Raw genomic sequence first — 16,268 nt, 5'->3', positions numbered from 1 at the left:
CAAAAATGCTCGACTGGCCCATAGTGGAAAGCTATTGCAGACCCGTATTTCACTTTAGATACTTCTTATTCAGTGACAGCTAGAAAGGCAAACGACAGCTAGAATGATCATTTAACAGAATTTTAAATGTAAAATATCATTTTGTGTTTCCCATGATGATTATTCTGGGCCCAGGTTGTGTTGACAACTTTTTAACACAAGCTGCACTTTTAAAAAATGACATATAGGCATATCCATTCATTCATTTTATTTTACTGAAAATCATCATATATTCTTCACCTTATCAACCCCAACGAAGATAATTACAGATTCTTCTTCACAGTTATTTTACTCAAGGATAAAAAATGATCTGTGCCTGTCACCTGCCTAAAAGGTGATATTTCTGTATTTTTCAAAATCGCATCAGAAAAAAATCAAGCAGTTTGCACCTGTAAATTGAAGCCCAATTTTCTTACGCAATACCTCCAATCATTCTGTTAGTGTAGGACGGTTTTTAGTATCCTCCATGAACACATAGTCCAGAACGAAATGTCATCTATGACTCATGTAAAACAAAAAAAATCAAATACAAATACAAAACATTCTGAATGACAATAACTATTGAAAAATTGATTGGAAATTAGAAATGTCTTACATTACATTACAGGCATTTAGCAGACGCTCTTATCCAGAGCGACGTACACAACTTTTTTACATAGCATTTTACATTGTATCCATTTATACAGCTGAATATATACTGAAGCAATTTTGGTTAAGTACCTTGCTCAAGGGTACAACGGCAGTGTCCTACTTGGGAATCGAACCTGCGACCTTTCAGTTACAAGTCCAGTTCCTTACCCACTGTGCTACACTCAGTCTTAGCCTCTTAAGAGCTGGCAATTGATTTTAGTCTGAGTCTCTAGTCTTAATCTCAAGAACCATATATTCTACTATGGATCTCTGTTGGATATATACCACAAAGGTATGTCATAGGATACTCTAACCTTCCTCATATGCAGGGTTTTCTAGTTCTCCCAAAACAGCAAAATCCCTGAAATAGAAAATGAACAGTTTAAAGGACTCATTGGGTCATTCTGTAAAAATCAAATTATTCCCAACCAAACTGCTAGGAAGGAGACATCCGTTTATGTGACAATGTGGGACATGCATTTATGTGTCAAAGTCTGGTGAAAAACATGTACTTGGGTTGTATTTTACAATGTATGTCTACACATGTTGCTAATGGCTAACTCAAAGAGTGGGACTTACCTGGTTTTCAGATGATATTTATGAGCTGCAAAAAAGGGCACATGCATAAGGGGCTGAATCCAATTTTGACAATTAACAAATGTAAGTTAATTACATGAATACATTATGTCCATTCCCTCACCTCTCTTGGAAAGGTGAGAAGCAATGAGAAACACCAGTCCGCCCAGGAGAAGCAGGGAAACAGCCGAAGCAAACCCCACCCCTGCAGAGATTAGCAAGCCTGTCCCAAATGTCATTTCCGGTTCTGAAACACACCGGACAGAGCTATAAGCTGCTTTTCAAATGGCCATCAAATGAAAGGGAATGCAAAAACTACCATGAAAAAAAAGACAGGGAAACAAAATGTAGAAAAGAAAGCTGAAATATTTGCTAACGGTTTGCCAGGGAAGAAGTACAACTTAGAAATGCCTGACGTTAAATGGTGCCTGTACCTGTACATGAGGGCCTCGGTGCATTCCACGTCCCGTTGGAGGCGCAGGACAGTTTAGATGTCCCATTCAGTGAGGAACCATTCCCACAGTGGAAGAAACACTGAGACCTGAAGCTAAAGATCCCCAGTGGGTTGGAGCACTTCATGGAGAGGAATGGGGGTAGAAGGTCACCCAGAGCCTGACACTGCACAACTGCAAAGGAAATGCAACAGCACTCTGGGTTGACATGATGTCTTAACAAAGCTTCCTGAAAATGCAGCATCTGCTTTATTATATGGGGCGATAGTGTAGTATAGTGAAGGGGTTAAGGGTTTGAACTTGCACCTCAGAGCCTGCAGTTTCAAATTCCATTTGAAGCACTGTAGTTGTACCCTTGAGAATAGTACTCAACCTAAATTGCTCCAGTAAAACATCTTGCTGAGTAAGTGGACAGTATGCAAAAGATGGTTCTGAAAGTTGCTCTGAATAAGGGTATTTGCTTATCGGATATGTTATTAAAAGATTGCAGTGTACTTTCTTCGAGAGATAGGGTCTCATCTTGACAGAAGGAAGTAGCGAGGCTATTCCTATTCCTGAAAATCATGGCACTGGGGCAGGTAATTCCTCTCAATAAAGGCAACATTATCAACTGATCTGACTTACATTATACTTCAAGACTGTTTCTTATTTTTCCTCAAAGACAATGTAGTAGCTAAACAGGATTTTCAACTACGAGGACAGCCAAGCTGTACTCAATATTATGAATGCCTGCATGTTATCAGTATATTAACTGTATTTTATTACATCTGACGACAACATGTTTCACTCTGTGCCCAGCAGGGGGAAATATTTACTCACTTATTCACTCAATGTCCCCTGAATGTGCACAGTAAATTGGGGAGTAGTTACCCTGACAGAGAGGCGGAGGCTCAGTCCACACCCCCGCGGAGGTGCACTGAATGGAGGCTGTCCCATTGAGCAGAAACCCCTCCTCACAGCTCACGTTACAGCTGGAGTTGAAGCTGAACTCCTCGTGTGGGTGGGAGCAGTGCAGGGAACCGTGGAGAGGAGCAGTTAGCACGTTGCACCGTTGAGCTGGAACAACAGGAAATAGACCCTGAGTTTCACTGCAGTCACCAGCACCAGGCATGTAACATCTGAGCACATACAGGTACCACACAGTGATGTGGAGTCACCCTCACAGGTTTTCAGACTCAAGTCCACAAGAAGAAATGTAATAAAACCAAAGGGTCCTTTCTTCAGGCAACATGGGAGTGAGGTAGATGAACATGCACTTTAATATCAATTTAATAAGTTACTCTCTAGACTGAAGAAGTAGGCTGTGCCATCACTGTAAGTATAACTATATAATATCTCTCACTACACTGATGATCTTCTAGCCTCTCAATTGAATGCTATGCTACATGGCTGACCCCTGGTTCTTGTCTGCCTCAGGTTTCCACCACCCGATTGTCACATTGGCAGAAAGCTCTCAGTCCGCTCTCTCTGTTCCCTTATGTGCAGTGAGAGACGGGGGGTCTCACCTTGGCAGGAGGGGGCAGTGTGGCTCCAGAGCCCGAACTCAGTGCACTGTAGAGTGGGAGCTCCTCTCAGCACAAAGCCCTCCTCACAGCCCAGCTCACAGCTGGAGCCAAAGCTGAAGAGGGAGTGAGGGTGAGAGCAGTTCATCTGCCCTCTGCCTGGAGCCACCAGGGGGAGACACTGCCGAGCTGAGAGGACGGTAACAGGAGACACATGCTACAGAGCAGAGGAGGGCTTTCTCATGCCAACAAATATAAATAATCTATAAGTCTTAACTTTACCTTTTAGATCTTGTTACAATTATTATTAATTCCTGAAAATAATTGGGTAAGTGTGCAAAATTCCAGCCCCTAATGACAACATTATATATTGACCTGCTTTCAACTCCAAAACAGTTGGGTATTTCTGTTCCAAAGATAATGTAAAAACAAAACAAAAAGATTTCTTCCTACAAGAACTAGAATGCTGGACTCTATATTATGAGTACTTGCATGTGTACTCCTATCAGTATATGATGCACATGTATTTTATTGAAGCTGATTAAAATATGTTTCAATCTGTGCCCAACAGGGGGAAATATTTAGTCACATATCCACTCAATGTCGCCTGAATGTGTGCAGTAATGTGGGGGGTAATTACCCTGACAGAATGGAGGAGGCTCAGTCCATGCTCCCAAGGAGGTGCACTGAATGGAGGCTGTACCGTTGAGCAGGAACCCCTCCTCACAGCTCACATTACAGCTGGAGTTGAAGCTGAACTCCTCGTGTGGGTGGTAGCAGTGAAGGGAGCCGTGGAGGGGAGCAGTTAGAACTTCACACTGTTGAGCTGGAACAACAGGAAATAGACTCTCAGTTTCACTGCAGTCACCAGCACCAGGCATGTAACATCTGAACACATACAGGTGCCACACAGTGATATGAAGTCACCCCCACAAATGAGAAAGTTTTCAGACTCGAGTCCAGTAGAAGGGCCCTTCCTTCAGGCAACATAGGAATGAGGTAGATAAACATGCACTTTAATGCCAATTTAATAAGTTACTCTCTAGACTGAAGAAGTAGGCTGTGCCATCACTGTAAGTATAACTATATAATATCTCTCACTACACTGATGTTCTTTTTAGCCTCTCAATTGAATGCTATGCTACATGGCTGACCCCTGGTTCTTGTCTGCCTCAGGTTTCCACCACCCGATTGTCACATTGGCAGAAAGCTCTCAGTCCGCTCTCTCTGTTCCCCTATGTGCAGTGAGAGACTGGGGTCTCACCTTGGCAGGAGGGGGCAGTGTGGCTCCAGAGCCCGGACTCAGTGCACTGTAGAGTGGGAGCTCCTCTCAGCACAAAGCCCTCCTCACAGCCCAGCTCACAGCTGGAGCCAAAGCTGAAGAGGGAGTGAGGGTGAGAGCAGTTCATCTGCCCTCTGCCTGGAGCCACCAGGGGGAGACACTGCCGAGCTGGGAGGACGGGAACAGGGGACACGCGCTACAGAGCAGAGCAGGGCTTTCTCATGCCAACAATTATCAGTTATCTATAAATCATGACTTCACTTAAAGATGCTTCATCCCAGTTATTATTCATTCCTGAAAATAATCGGGTGTGGAAAATGTCAGCCCCTAGTGGCAACATTATCTATTGACCTGCTTTCAAATCCAAAACAGTTGTATATTTCTGTTCCTAAGACAATGTCAAACTAGAATGCTGGACTTCATATTATGTGTACTTGCATGTGTACTCCTAACAGTATATGATGCTCATGCATTTTATTGAAGCTGATTAAAATAGGTTTCATTCTGTGCCCAGCAGGGGGCAAGATTTAGTCACATATCCACTCAATGTCGCCTGAATGTGTGCAGTAATTTGGGGGGTAGTTACCCTGACAGAGTGGAGGAGGCTCAGTCCATACTCCCAAGGAGGTGCACTGAATGGAGGCTGTCCCGTTGAGCAGGAACCCCTCCTCACAGCTCACGTTACAGCTGGAGTTGAAGCTGAACTCCTCATGTGGGTGGGAGCAGTGCAGGGAGCCGTGGAGGGGAGCAGTTAGAACTTCACACTGTTGAGCTGGAACAGCAGGAAATAGCCCCTCAGACCCTGAAAACAGGGTGGTACACAACACTCCCAGACAAATGTACACCATCAGCATGAGGTGGCAGACTCGTTTTTGACTTTTTATTCAAATTAAGCGCTTTCTCTTTTAATATCTCAATGCTACCAATGCCAGTGTCATTATTTTAATCAAGAAACAACACAAATGTCAGGGACTGAAAGATGGTTGACTCTACAAAATTAAAGAAATCATTTTGTAGTGGTTCAAGTCTGGCTCCTTACCCATTGTAATCTAAAAAAAGACCTCTGAATGTTTGCATTTTGTGAACGCAGTGTATTTTGTTCTATGCATTTTGGCTCTTTTTTCTGCATAAAAAACACTGAATCCTGTTTTAACACAACCGCTGTTTAAGATATTTTGATGTTGATCTACTGGGTGGCTCACCCTGTTAAGGCACCCTTCTAGTGCATGACTAGGCCCCACATTCTGGTTTTGAACCTGGACCATTCCAATGCCGACTGTGGGTGGCATCACAGGGCACGGTATAGTTGGTTCTAATGTTGCTCAGGGAATACAGGGTTTCTGCTGGCCGAGGGAAATTGAGGTCATAGAGCTTTAGGTAGCAAATGTATTTCAGGGTGTAGTTTTAAGTGCAGCTAAGGGAAAGGAAGCAACACTAGAGTAAATGTTCACAGTTCACAGTTTATTGAGCTGTGGTGCAGTGTGAGTCTTTAGTCTGCGTTTAGTCAGTTGTTGTGGGAAAGTTACCCTGACAGAGCGGAGGAAGCTCAGTCCATACTCCCAAGGAGGTGCACTGAATGGAGGCTGTCCCGTTGAGCAGGAACCCCTCCTCACAGCTCACGTTACAGCTGGAGTTGAAGCTGAACTCCTCATGTGGGTGGTAGCAGTGAAGGGAGCCGTGGAGGGGAGCAGTTAGAACATCACACTGTTGAGCTGGAACAGCAGGAAACAGACCCGAACAAACGGGCATTTCTCAACACTCCCAACCAAATGTCCACCATCAGCACAAGGTGGAAAAGTGTCCCCAGCCCCATAAAATAGGAAAACTCCCCTCAGCTCCCCTCGACAAAACTGAGATTCTTTTATCTTCAAAATGTTAAGTAGTATGAACAGTCGACATCACTGAAAAAACAAGATAATTTAATTCAGAGAAAGTAGATAAAATACAGATATCGTGACGTCTGCCAGCATGGAAATGAGAGGTTCAGCCATATTCAGTAATAAAACCCTCCCATTAGGCAGTGTTGCACACCCTGTGGTCCATGTGCATCTGTGGCACCACTAACTAAGGCAAGTATGAATGTAAAACGTTACTTTTTCTTATAGCTTATTAATATCAACAAGCTAGAAGTCTCAAGTAAGATATTTTAACCTCCATTGCTATGCAGAGAACAGGACTAATGAGAATAAAAACCTAAACACTGTTAAGGGTTGTTCTCATAGGCTGCAGTTCTTCGCTTTCAAAAGCAGCTAGCTACTTGTTGGAGGCAGCAAGGCAGTTGATCAGTTGACATGTCCAAATTCACTGTCTGCAACTATAACTTCCTTGTTTATATCGTAATATCAGCTAATGGTAGGTTGAAGACTAAAATTTGAGTCTTGATGAAATCTATGGCAGTCACGCTGATTGGCTAATGTTGAAGTTCTGTATTGTTACATCAAGTCATCAAGTAGCAGAAGTTCTAAAAACCCAACTGCCAAGAGGTGGTAGTGTGACCACTGGAGGTTGTAGTTTGTTTCTAAATTCTCGGTGGTCGGCGTTCCACTGAAAATAATCAAGGTGGCCTGACCTCTCTCTCTGTTCCCCTGTGTGCAGTGAGAGACTGGGGTCTCACCTTGGCAGGAGGGGGCAGTGTGGCTCCAGAGCCCGGACTCAGTGCACTGTAGAGTGGGAGCTCCTCTCAGCACAAAGCCCTCCTCACAGCCCAGCTCACAGCTGGAGCCAAAGCTGAAGAGGGAGTGAGGGTGAGAGCAGTTCATCTGCCCTCTGCCTGGAGCCACCAGGGGGAGACACTGCCGAGCTGAGAGGACGGGAACAGGGGACACATGCTACAGAACAGAGGAGGGCTTTCTCATGGCAACAAATATCAGTTATCTATAAATCATGACTTCACTTAAAGATGCTTCATCCCAGTTATTATTCATTCTTGAAGATAATCGGGTGTGGAAAATGTCAGCCCCTAGTGGCAACATTATCTATTGACCTGCTTTCAACTCCAACACAATTGAGTATTTTTGATTCCAAAGACAATGTAGTAACAAAACAAAAAGTTTTCTGCCTATCAGAACTAGAATGCTGGACTCTATACTATGAGTACTTGTATGTATCCTCCCATTAGTATATGATGCACATGCATTTTATTATAGCCAATTAAAATAGGTTTCACTCTGTGCCCAGGAGGATAAAATATTGAGTCACATATCCACTCAATGTACACTGAATGTGTGCAGTAAATTGGGGAGTAGTTACCCTGACAGAGCGGAGAAGGCTCAGTCCACACTCCCGCGGAGGTGCACTGAATGGAGGCTGTACCGTTGAGCAGGAACCCCTCCTCACAGCGCACGTTACAGCTGGAGTTGAAGCTGAACTCCTCGTGTGGGTGGGAGCAGTGCAGGGAACCGTGGAGGGGAGCAGTTAGCACGTTGCACCGTTGAGCTGGAACAACAGGAAATGGACCCTCAGTTTCACTGCAGTCACCAGCACCAGGCATGTAACATCTGAGCACATACAGGTGCCACACAGTGATGTAGAGTCACCCTCACAGGTGAGAAGTTTTCAAACTCGAGTCTACAAGAAGAAATATAATAAAACCAAAGGGTCTTTCCTTCAGGCAACATGGGAGTGAGGTATCTAAACATGCACTTTAATGTAATTCTGAGGACTGAAAAAGTAGGCTGGGCTCACTGTAAGCATGACTAAATGAAATAGCTCTCACTACACTGATGATCTTTTTTCTACACTGATGATCTTTTTAGCCTCTCGAGTGAATGCTATGCTACATGGCTGACCCCTGGTTCTTGCCTGCCTCAGGTTTCCACCACCCGATTGTCACATTGGCAGAAAGCTCTCAGTCCGCTCTCTCTGTTCCCCTATGTCTAGTGAGAGACGGGGGTCTCACCTTGGCAGGAGGGGGCAGTGTGGCTCCAGAACCCGGACTCAGTGCACTGTAGAGTGGGAGCTCCTCTCAGCACAAAGCCCTCCTCACAGCCCAGCTCACAGCTGGAGCCAAAGCTGAAGAGGGAGTGAGGGTGAGAGCAGTTCATCTGCCCTCTGCCTGGAGCCACCAGGGGGAGACACTGCCGAGCTGAGAGGACGGTAACAGGAGACACACGCTACAGAGCAGAGCAGGGCTTTCTCATGCCAACAAATATCAATAAGCTATAAGTTTAACTTTACCTTTTAGATTTTGTTACAGTTATTATTCATTTCTGAACATAATGGGGGGAGGTGTGGAAAATTCCAGCCGCTAATGACAACATCATCTATTGACCTGCTTTCAACTCCAAAACAGTTGGGTATTTGTGTTCCAAAGATAATGTAGTAGCAAAACATATTATGAGTACTTGCATGTTATTGAAGATGATTAAAATAGGTCTCGTTCTGTGCCCAGCAGGGGGAAATATCCACATATCCACTCAATGTACACTGAATGTGTGCAGTAAATTGGGGAGTAGTTACCCTGACAGAGTGGAGAAGGCTCAGTCCACACTCCCAAGGAGGTGCACTGAATGGAGGCTGTACCGTTGAGCAGGAACCCCTCCTCACAGCGCACGTTACAGCTGGAGTTGAAGCTGAACTCCTCATGTGGGTGGGAGCAGTGCAGGGAACCGTAGAGGGGAGCAGTTAGCACGTCACACTGTTGAGCTGGAACAGCAGGAAATAGACCCTCAGACCCTGAAAACAGGGTGGTACACAACACTCCCAGACAAATGCACACCATCAGCGCAAGGTTGAAAAGTGTCCCCGGCCCCATAAAATAGGAAAAATCCCTTCATCTCCTCTCAACAAAACTGGGATTTTCTGTTTTTCAACTTGCTAAGCATTATGAACAGTCAACAACATTGAAAAAACAAGAGCATTTCATTCAGAGAAAGCTAATGAAATGTAGATAACATGACTTCTGCCTGCATAGAAATGAGAGGTCCAGGCATATTCAGTAATAAAACCTCCCATGAGGCAGTGTTGCACACCCTGTGGTCCATACACATCTGTGGCATCATCACCTAAGGCAAGTATGAAGGTACAACGCTACTTTTTCTTTTCAATCTCCATTGCCATGCAGAGAACAGGGCAAATGAGCATTCAATGAGCATAGAAACCTAATGGCTGAGACCACTGTCCTTTACTTCCAGAAGAAGCTAGTTACTTGTTGGAGGCAGCAAGGCAGTTGATCATTTAGCATGTCCAAATTCACAGTCTGTGAAAATTAGTTTCTTGTCCATATTTGTATTGTAACATTAGCTAATTTTAGGTTAAAGGAAAGAAATGGAATCTTGATAAGGGTTGCCAGAGTATTCGACTGGAATGTCTGATTGTCAAATTGTTTGTATAGGTCCGGTTCGTGGTGCTGACCAGACAATATTACGTCCACCCAAGAGCAGACCCTGCCACCCAAAAGACTGTTTGGTATTTCTGTTCCAAAGACAATGTAGTAGGAAAACAAAAAGATTTCTGCCTCCAAAAACTAGAATGCTGGACTCCATATTATAAGTACTTGCATGTGTACTCCTATCAGTAGATGATTAAATTAGGTTTCATTCTGCACCCATGCAGGGGGAAATATTTAGTCACATATCCACTCAATGTCCCCTGAATATATGCAATACATTGTGGAGTGGTTACCCTGACAGAGTGGAGGAGGCTCAGTCCATACTCCCAAGGAGGTGCACTGAATGGAGGCTGTACCGTTGAGCAGGAACCCCTCCTCACAGCTCACGTTACAGCTGGAATTGAAGCTGAATTCTACATGTGGGTGGTAGCAGTGCAGGGAGCCGTGGAGGGGAGCAGTCAGAACATCACACTGTTGAGCTGGAACAGCAGAAAACAAAAACTCAGCTTCACTGCAGCCACCAGCACCAGATATGTAACATCTGAGCACATACAGATGTCAGACAACGATGTGCTGTGATCCACACAGGTGGGAGGACAGTGGTTTTCAGACTTCAGGCCACAGTAGGCACACGTGAGTCATTCACCCATCCCAACAAGTAGATATACCTCCTAAATTTCTACCATCTTTTCGTTACTGACATCTGGATTTGTTGAAGATTCTAAGATATTTTGATGATGGTCTGTTAGGTGACTCATTCTCTTATGGCACTGCTCTAATCTATGGATGGGCCCCACAGTCTGGTTTCAAAACCAGAATGTTCCTGTGCCAACTATGGCTCATAGCACCAAAAAGCAATTGGCACCAGTGTTGCTCAAGGAAGGGAGGGTTTCTGTTGGCGAAGATGACAGCATGTTATCACTCACGAGTGATCCACACTGGTTGATCATGTATCTACAGACTACCTGTTGACCTGCATAAGAAGTGTCTTCCTCTGACTTTTAGTTTGTGCAAGCTGGACTTGTGAAATGTGGTGTGAGTAGAAGAAGTGGCTGGTATCATGTACTTTGAAGGAGTGAGAGTTGCTTTACAGACTCAGTATAGGTTTGTGGTATCAATATATATGTGATTAAATCATTACTCCCTCTACAGTTGTGGTTCTAGTCTTCTGAATGATTGTTGTGTGATGCTGGTGCTGGTCTGATTCGGTTCTTGACCACACTATTGTCATATGAATAAAATCACAGACTGTGAGTTGTGTATCTCATCTTTGTGGCAGTGAACAGTGAAAGCTGCTTCAGTGAAACACTGAAAATAAAGTAGGTTACACTCTGCACCCAGCATGGGGAAATATTTACTCATATATCCACTCAGTGTGCCCTGAATGTGTGCAGTAAATTGGGGAGTAGTTACCCTGACAGAGTGTAGGAGGCTCCGTCCATACTCCCAAGGAGGTGCACTGAATGGAGGCTGTACCGTTGAGCAGGAACCCCTCCTCACAGCTCACGTTACAGCTGGAGTTGAAGCTGAACTCCTCATGTGGGTGGGAGCAGTGCAGGGAGCCGTGGAGGGGAGCAGTTAGAACATCACACTGTTTAGCTGGAAGAGCAGGAGACAGACCCTCAGTTTCACTGCAGCCACCAGCACCAGGCATGTAGCATCTGAGCACATACAGATGTCAGACAATGATGTGCTGTGATCCACACAGGTGGATCATTCAGACAGTGTTTTTCAGACTTCAGTCCACTGTAGGCACAAGCGAGTCATACTCCCTTCCCAACATGTAGATCCTCCAAACTGCTACCATCTTCTTGTTACTGACATCTAGATTTATTGAAGATTATATGATATTTTGATGGTGGTCTGTAGAGGGACTCATTCTCTTATGGCACTGTTCCAGTCCATGGATGGGCCATACAGTCTGGTTTGAAAACCAGAGTGTTCCTGGCCGACTGTGGCTCGTAGCACCAAAGAGCAATTTCCTCTAGAGTTGCTCAAGGAAGGGAGGGGTTCTGTTGGCTAAGATGCCAGCATGTTATCACTCACTAGTGACCCACACTAGTTGATCCGGCACCTATAGACTGCCTGTTGACCTGCATATTAAGTTTCTTCCTCTGACTCTTACCTGTGCAAGCTGGACTTGTGAAATGAGGTTTGAGTATAAGAATTGGCTGGTATCATGTACTTTGAAGGAGTGAGAGTTGCTTTACAGACTGAGTATAGGTTTGTGGTATCAATATAAATGTGAATAAATAATTTCTCCCTCTACAGTTGTGGTCATTCTAGTCTTCTGAATGATTGCTGTGTGATGCTGGTGCTGGTCTGATTCAGTTCTTGACCACACTAATGTCATATGAACCAAATTTCATACTGTGAGTTGTGTATCTTTTCTTTATGGCAGGGAACAGTGAAAGCTGCTTCAGTGAAACACTGAAAATAAAGTAGGTTTCACTCTGCGCCCAGCAGGGGGAAATATTTACTCATATATCCACTCAATGGCCCCTGAGAATGTGCAGTGATTTAGAGAGTAGTTACCCTGACAGAGTGGAGGAGGCTCCGTCCATACTCCCAAGGAGGTGCACTGAATGGAGGCTGTACCGTTGAGCAGGAACCCCTCCTCACAGCGCACATTACAGCTGGAGTTGAAGCTGAACTCCTCATGTGGGTGGGAGCAGTGCAGGGAGCCGTGGAGGGGAGCAGTTAGAACTTCACACTGTTGAGCTGGAAGAGCAGGAGAGAGACCCTCAGCTCCACTGTGTTGTATTACGGGACAATTAAAGTCATTTTTAAAAGAACCTACTGAACTCCCTAGACAACATGTGCAGCTGTAGTTAAGATTTTCCAGCCTTGAGGCAGAAGTGGGGAGTGCTGTGCTCCTCAGTACCCCCACAGATAAGCACTTCATCATTCAAAAACAAGAAGTGTGCCCAAGGGAAGAGGACCATGGACTGTGAGTGTGCTACACTACTTCTCCCACATGAGACCTAGTGGGATTTTCATATGAGAATCAGTGAATCTAGGTAAGCAGACAGCTAATATACCGTCCACCAATTCTGAGAATAACCTTTACACCAAAAGATATCCTTAATCAGATGTCCTTGCAAGTCATGGTTTTCTTGGGTGGGGTGCAAATGCCTCTCATGTACCCACAGCAGTTCAGCCCATTGCGGTTTGGAGAATGTGGTGTACCAGAAGAGGAGTGTAGGGCGTTGGCTGTTGCTGGTGTTGCGTAAATTCACGAGACAATGCACACTTCCCTAATAGTTGAATACAACATATACATTTAGAACTTGCACTGTGCTGTGGGTAGTTAAACAGAATCATTTGAAAGCGTAGAAGGCAATAATAAAATATACCTTCACATGTTGGCATGTCATTGCTCCATGACCCACTAGAGTTATACTGAATACTGCCTGGCCCTTGGAACTCAAATCCCTCTTCACAGCTGAATTCACCCGTGGAAATAAAACTGTCTGGCTCTATGGCATTGGAGCAGGTCATGCTACCTCTAGGAAGCTCTTAGCATTTCACAGCCGCAGTACAATCAGGACAGAGAAATAAAACATCTCACCTGTCTGACTGCACCTATCCCACTCTCTGGTCTAGCCTTACTTCTCCTCACGTCTTAATGACCCTCAGTTGAACCAGCAACAATCACAACAGTGCAAACGAGATCAAAAGTTACGAGCTGATTGATTTCTCAGTTAGAAGTGAGCACACCTCCATCAGAGGAGGCGACGCAGACACCTGAATCTCTGAGGAGAGTGTGTAAAAATGTTTACCCTTGCATGAGGGAGGATCGGCGTCCCAACGGCTGGAAGCCTGGCACAGCAGACGCGGTTCCCCCACGAGCAAGAACCCCTGGGCGCAGCGAAATGCGCAGGAGGAGTTGAACCGGAAGGAACCGTACGTATGGGAGCACTGCAGCGAGCCATGTTCCGGAGCCTTCAGGACGCCACACGCTACAGCTGAGGAGTTAATACGGAATGCAAATCCAAAATTTCATAACTCTGAACCTGGTTACCCACTACATTTACAGATTGCCCACAATCCAATCGGGTGCAGTCTTTTACGAGCTCATAACTTTTTAAATGAATTTTTATGAATACTAGGCAATGCTGCTAATATCATTACAAGGCACAAATTAAGAAATAAATAGTTGCATGTTTGATAAAACGTGATAGTTCTGTCAGTAGTTGAAGTTGTGTATCATATTCCCTAATGACTACAGTGACTGCTGGAAACTTCCATGAAATATCAAGTCTGGATTCATTCAGAAAGGAGCTCCTTTGACTCCAGTTAATTATTATTTTGGACTGTGGCTTCTTTGAGTTCCAAATTGCTGAACAAACAAATTTTGACCTGTTCTGAACCATCTTAAAAAGAGTTTGGTTATTAAATTAATAAATTTTGTATGTTGCATGGACCTATACCCCCCTTATTCTTCTATTGTTGGAAGACTATAAGCCCAATGCCCAAAATGAATGGAGACAATAGCATAATCTCTTGAGGAGCCCTTTTTGGAGACTGAAACTCTAGGCATGCAGCAGTTGCACAGCTCGTGGAAATGATGGGAGACACCTGGATGTAATTAATCTGTGATCAGCGTGGTGGAATGATGAAAGCAACTAGTTACGTCTGACCTTCCTCGCAGCGCAGTCCCTGGAAGCCAGGGTAACATTTGCAGGTGTAGTTTCCAATGGTCTCCACACATTCTGCCTGGGTGCTGCAGGACTCTTCTCTGCAGGAAGCTTAACACATGAAATGAGGACACACAACTCCCAATCTGTCCACATTTCTCATTGCTGTCATAAAGCTCACACAGTACAGTACCATCTGATACAAGATAGACTGAGAACAATTCAGGTCAATCAATCAGTCCAACCTGATTTGGGATAACATCCTGCAATACTTTATACAGTATTATTAGTTAAATAGATCCCAATATCATTCCAGTCCACACATATAATGTGATCATGTTACTGTGTTTAATCCTCTTTAAATTGATCAAGTTCAAGTTCTTTGTAACCATATGCAGACAATTGCACAATCACCAGGACAATGGTTGCTTCTTACCGTGATAACACAGGGCCCCCTTTTCATTCCTGCAGCTTTGATCATTCCACTTTCCTGCCTCCTGATCTCTCTTTATGTAAATCTCTACACAGTCCTCTTGGTTTTTCTTTCCTCTGTTATTGGGCTCCCCCTTGGCCCAATTCTTAGCTTCTTCGGTCAGGGTCTTGTTGGTTCCAACCCATGTCCAGACACCACTAACTTTCCTGATGCCGATCCAGTAGTAATATTTGTTCTTGGGCAGGATCTCATTGAGGTATGCGATTTCTCTCTGGTTCTGTATGGCTACCATATCTGTGTAGTGCTGACGACACCAATCCCTTGCAGAATCCCAGTTCCTATTGGGGTTTATACTGTAATGGTATGTCCAGGCTTTCACTCCTGTCTCAGATGACAGCTCTGCATAAAGCAATGGAAAGATTATGCAACTTGTCAAACTGAGGGAGGTGACCGTTCCTATTTATTCCTCATGAGCTGATAATTAATACCTCTGTTTGAAAGTGAAATCAAGAATGTAATGGTATAGTAAAAACACAATATTACTAACACTGCAGAACAAATGTCTCAGTACACATATTAAATTTACAATACCACCTTAATATAAGAATGTGTAAGCTTGGTAATCTTCCTGCAAACTCCTTTTCTTTCAGTACATGACTCTCATTTTTTTTTGTTACGCTCATGTGTTTTTCTTATTTAACAGATTTTTTATGTAAGAGTCACATAAGAAAGACTTTATTAAAATATATTGGAATGTCTATCAACCATATTGTTTTAAAACCAGCCTATAATAGGAACACCAGAAATGTATTTATTTATGAGCAACATTACAATCTTACCATAGCCAAGGGCAAGCAGGCCAATAAAGATCCCAAACCGGCATGTTTGACTAATACAGTATCCCCAGAGCACCATCTGACAAACATCAAAATATAAATATGCAAAATGCATTTCAAATGTGTTTTACTTCTTCTAGCACTGTAAATGTAAAACTACATTCATAAAAGTTATCTGTAATAATGTAATATACTGGCTTTATGAAAATTCTTAGCATGTATAAATACGTAAAGATCACAAAATTTTCATAATCATATTTTTAACCATATTTTTTGTTCTGAAGAAGTACAGAATTTGAATGAAAATTCTGTATTAAAAAGGAGAAAAGAGGTCTTACCTTTTCATGAAAAACAATGCATTTACAAGACTTTCAGTTAACGATTAGGCAATTAGTGCCCTTGCACATCATTTCCTTCCCTATAATAGTAAATTTAGAAATGGAGATTTGCAATGCCACACTCACTGACCAACAGTATTCTGTGTCAGCAGCCAAAGTTAGCACACCAATCAGATTGCATGTTTATTTGATGTCAGAGCATGGTGTTCTG

The 16,268-nt window shown here is 43.7% G+C and overlaps 1 protein-coding gene across 11 annotated transcripts; it reads right to left on the bottom strand.

Moving 5' to 3' along the window:
- Positions 1–232: 232 nt before the first annotated feature.
- Positions 233–16,216, bottom strand: LOC135253177 (E-selectin-like). 11 transcript variants are annotated; one of them, XM_064332143.1, is made up of 22 exons: positions 16,058–16,215; positions 15,723–15,798; positions 14,887–15,282; positions 14,454–14,561; positions 13,593–13,778; positions 12,346–12,531; positions 11,224–11,409; positions 10,104–10,289; positions 8,940–9,125; positions 8,380–8,565; positions 7,731–7,916; positions 7,096–7,281; positions 6,008–6,193; positions 5,068–5,253; positions 4,464–4,649; positions 3,840–4,025; positions 3,203–3,388; positions 2,568–2,753; positions 1,680–1,871; positions 1,370–1,492; positions 1,249–1,273; positions 233–1,030 (listed from the first exon to the last, which is right to left on the bottom strand). In XM_064332143.1, exons 2-22 carry the CDS (start codon positions 15,796–15,798, stop codon positions 979–981), a joined length of 3,576 nt encoding a protein of 1,191 aa, XP_064188213.1. In that variant the 5' UTR covers positions 16,058–16,215; the 3' UTR covers positions 233–978. The 11 variants fall into 11 exon arrangements, with proteins under 11 accessions (XP_064188213.1, XP_064188221.1, XP_064188214.1 ...); XM_064332151.1 differs by lacking the exon at positions 4,464–4,649 and having other exon boundaries at positions 16,058–16,216; XM_064332144.1 differs by lacking the exon at positions 3,203–3,388.
- Positions 16,217–16,268: the final 52 nt, after the last annotated feature.

This window comes from Anguilla rostrata, chromosome 4 (assembly GCF_018555375.3).
Source record: "Anguilla rostrata isolate EN2019 chromosome 4, ASM1855537v3, whole genome shotgun sequence".
NCBI lineage: Eukaryota > Metazoa > Chordata > Actinopteri > Anguilliformes > Anguillidae > Anguilla > Anguilla rostrata.
Note: the sequence above shows the minus strand (reverse complement) of the source record. Positions and strands in the feature narration are given on the sequence as shown.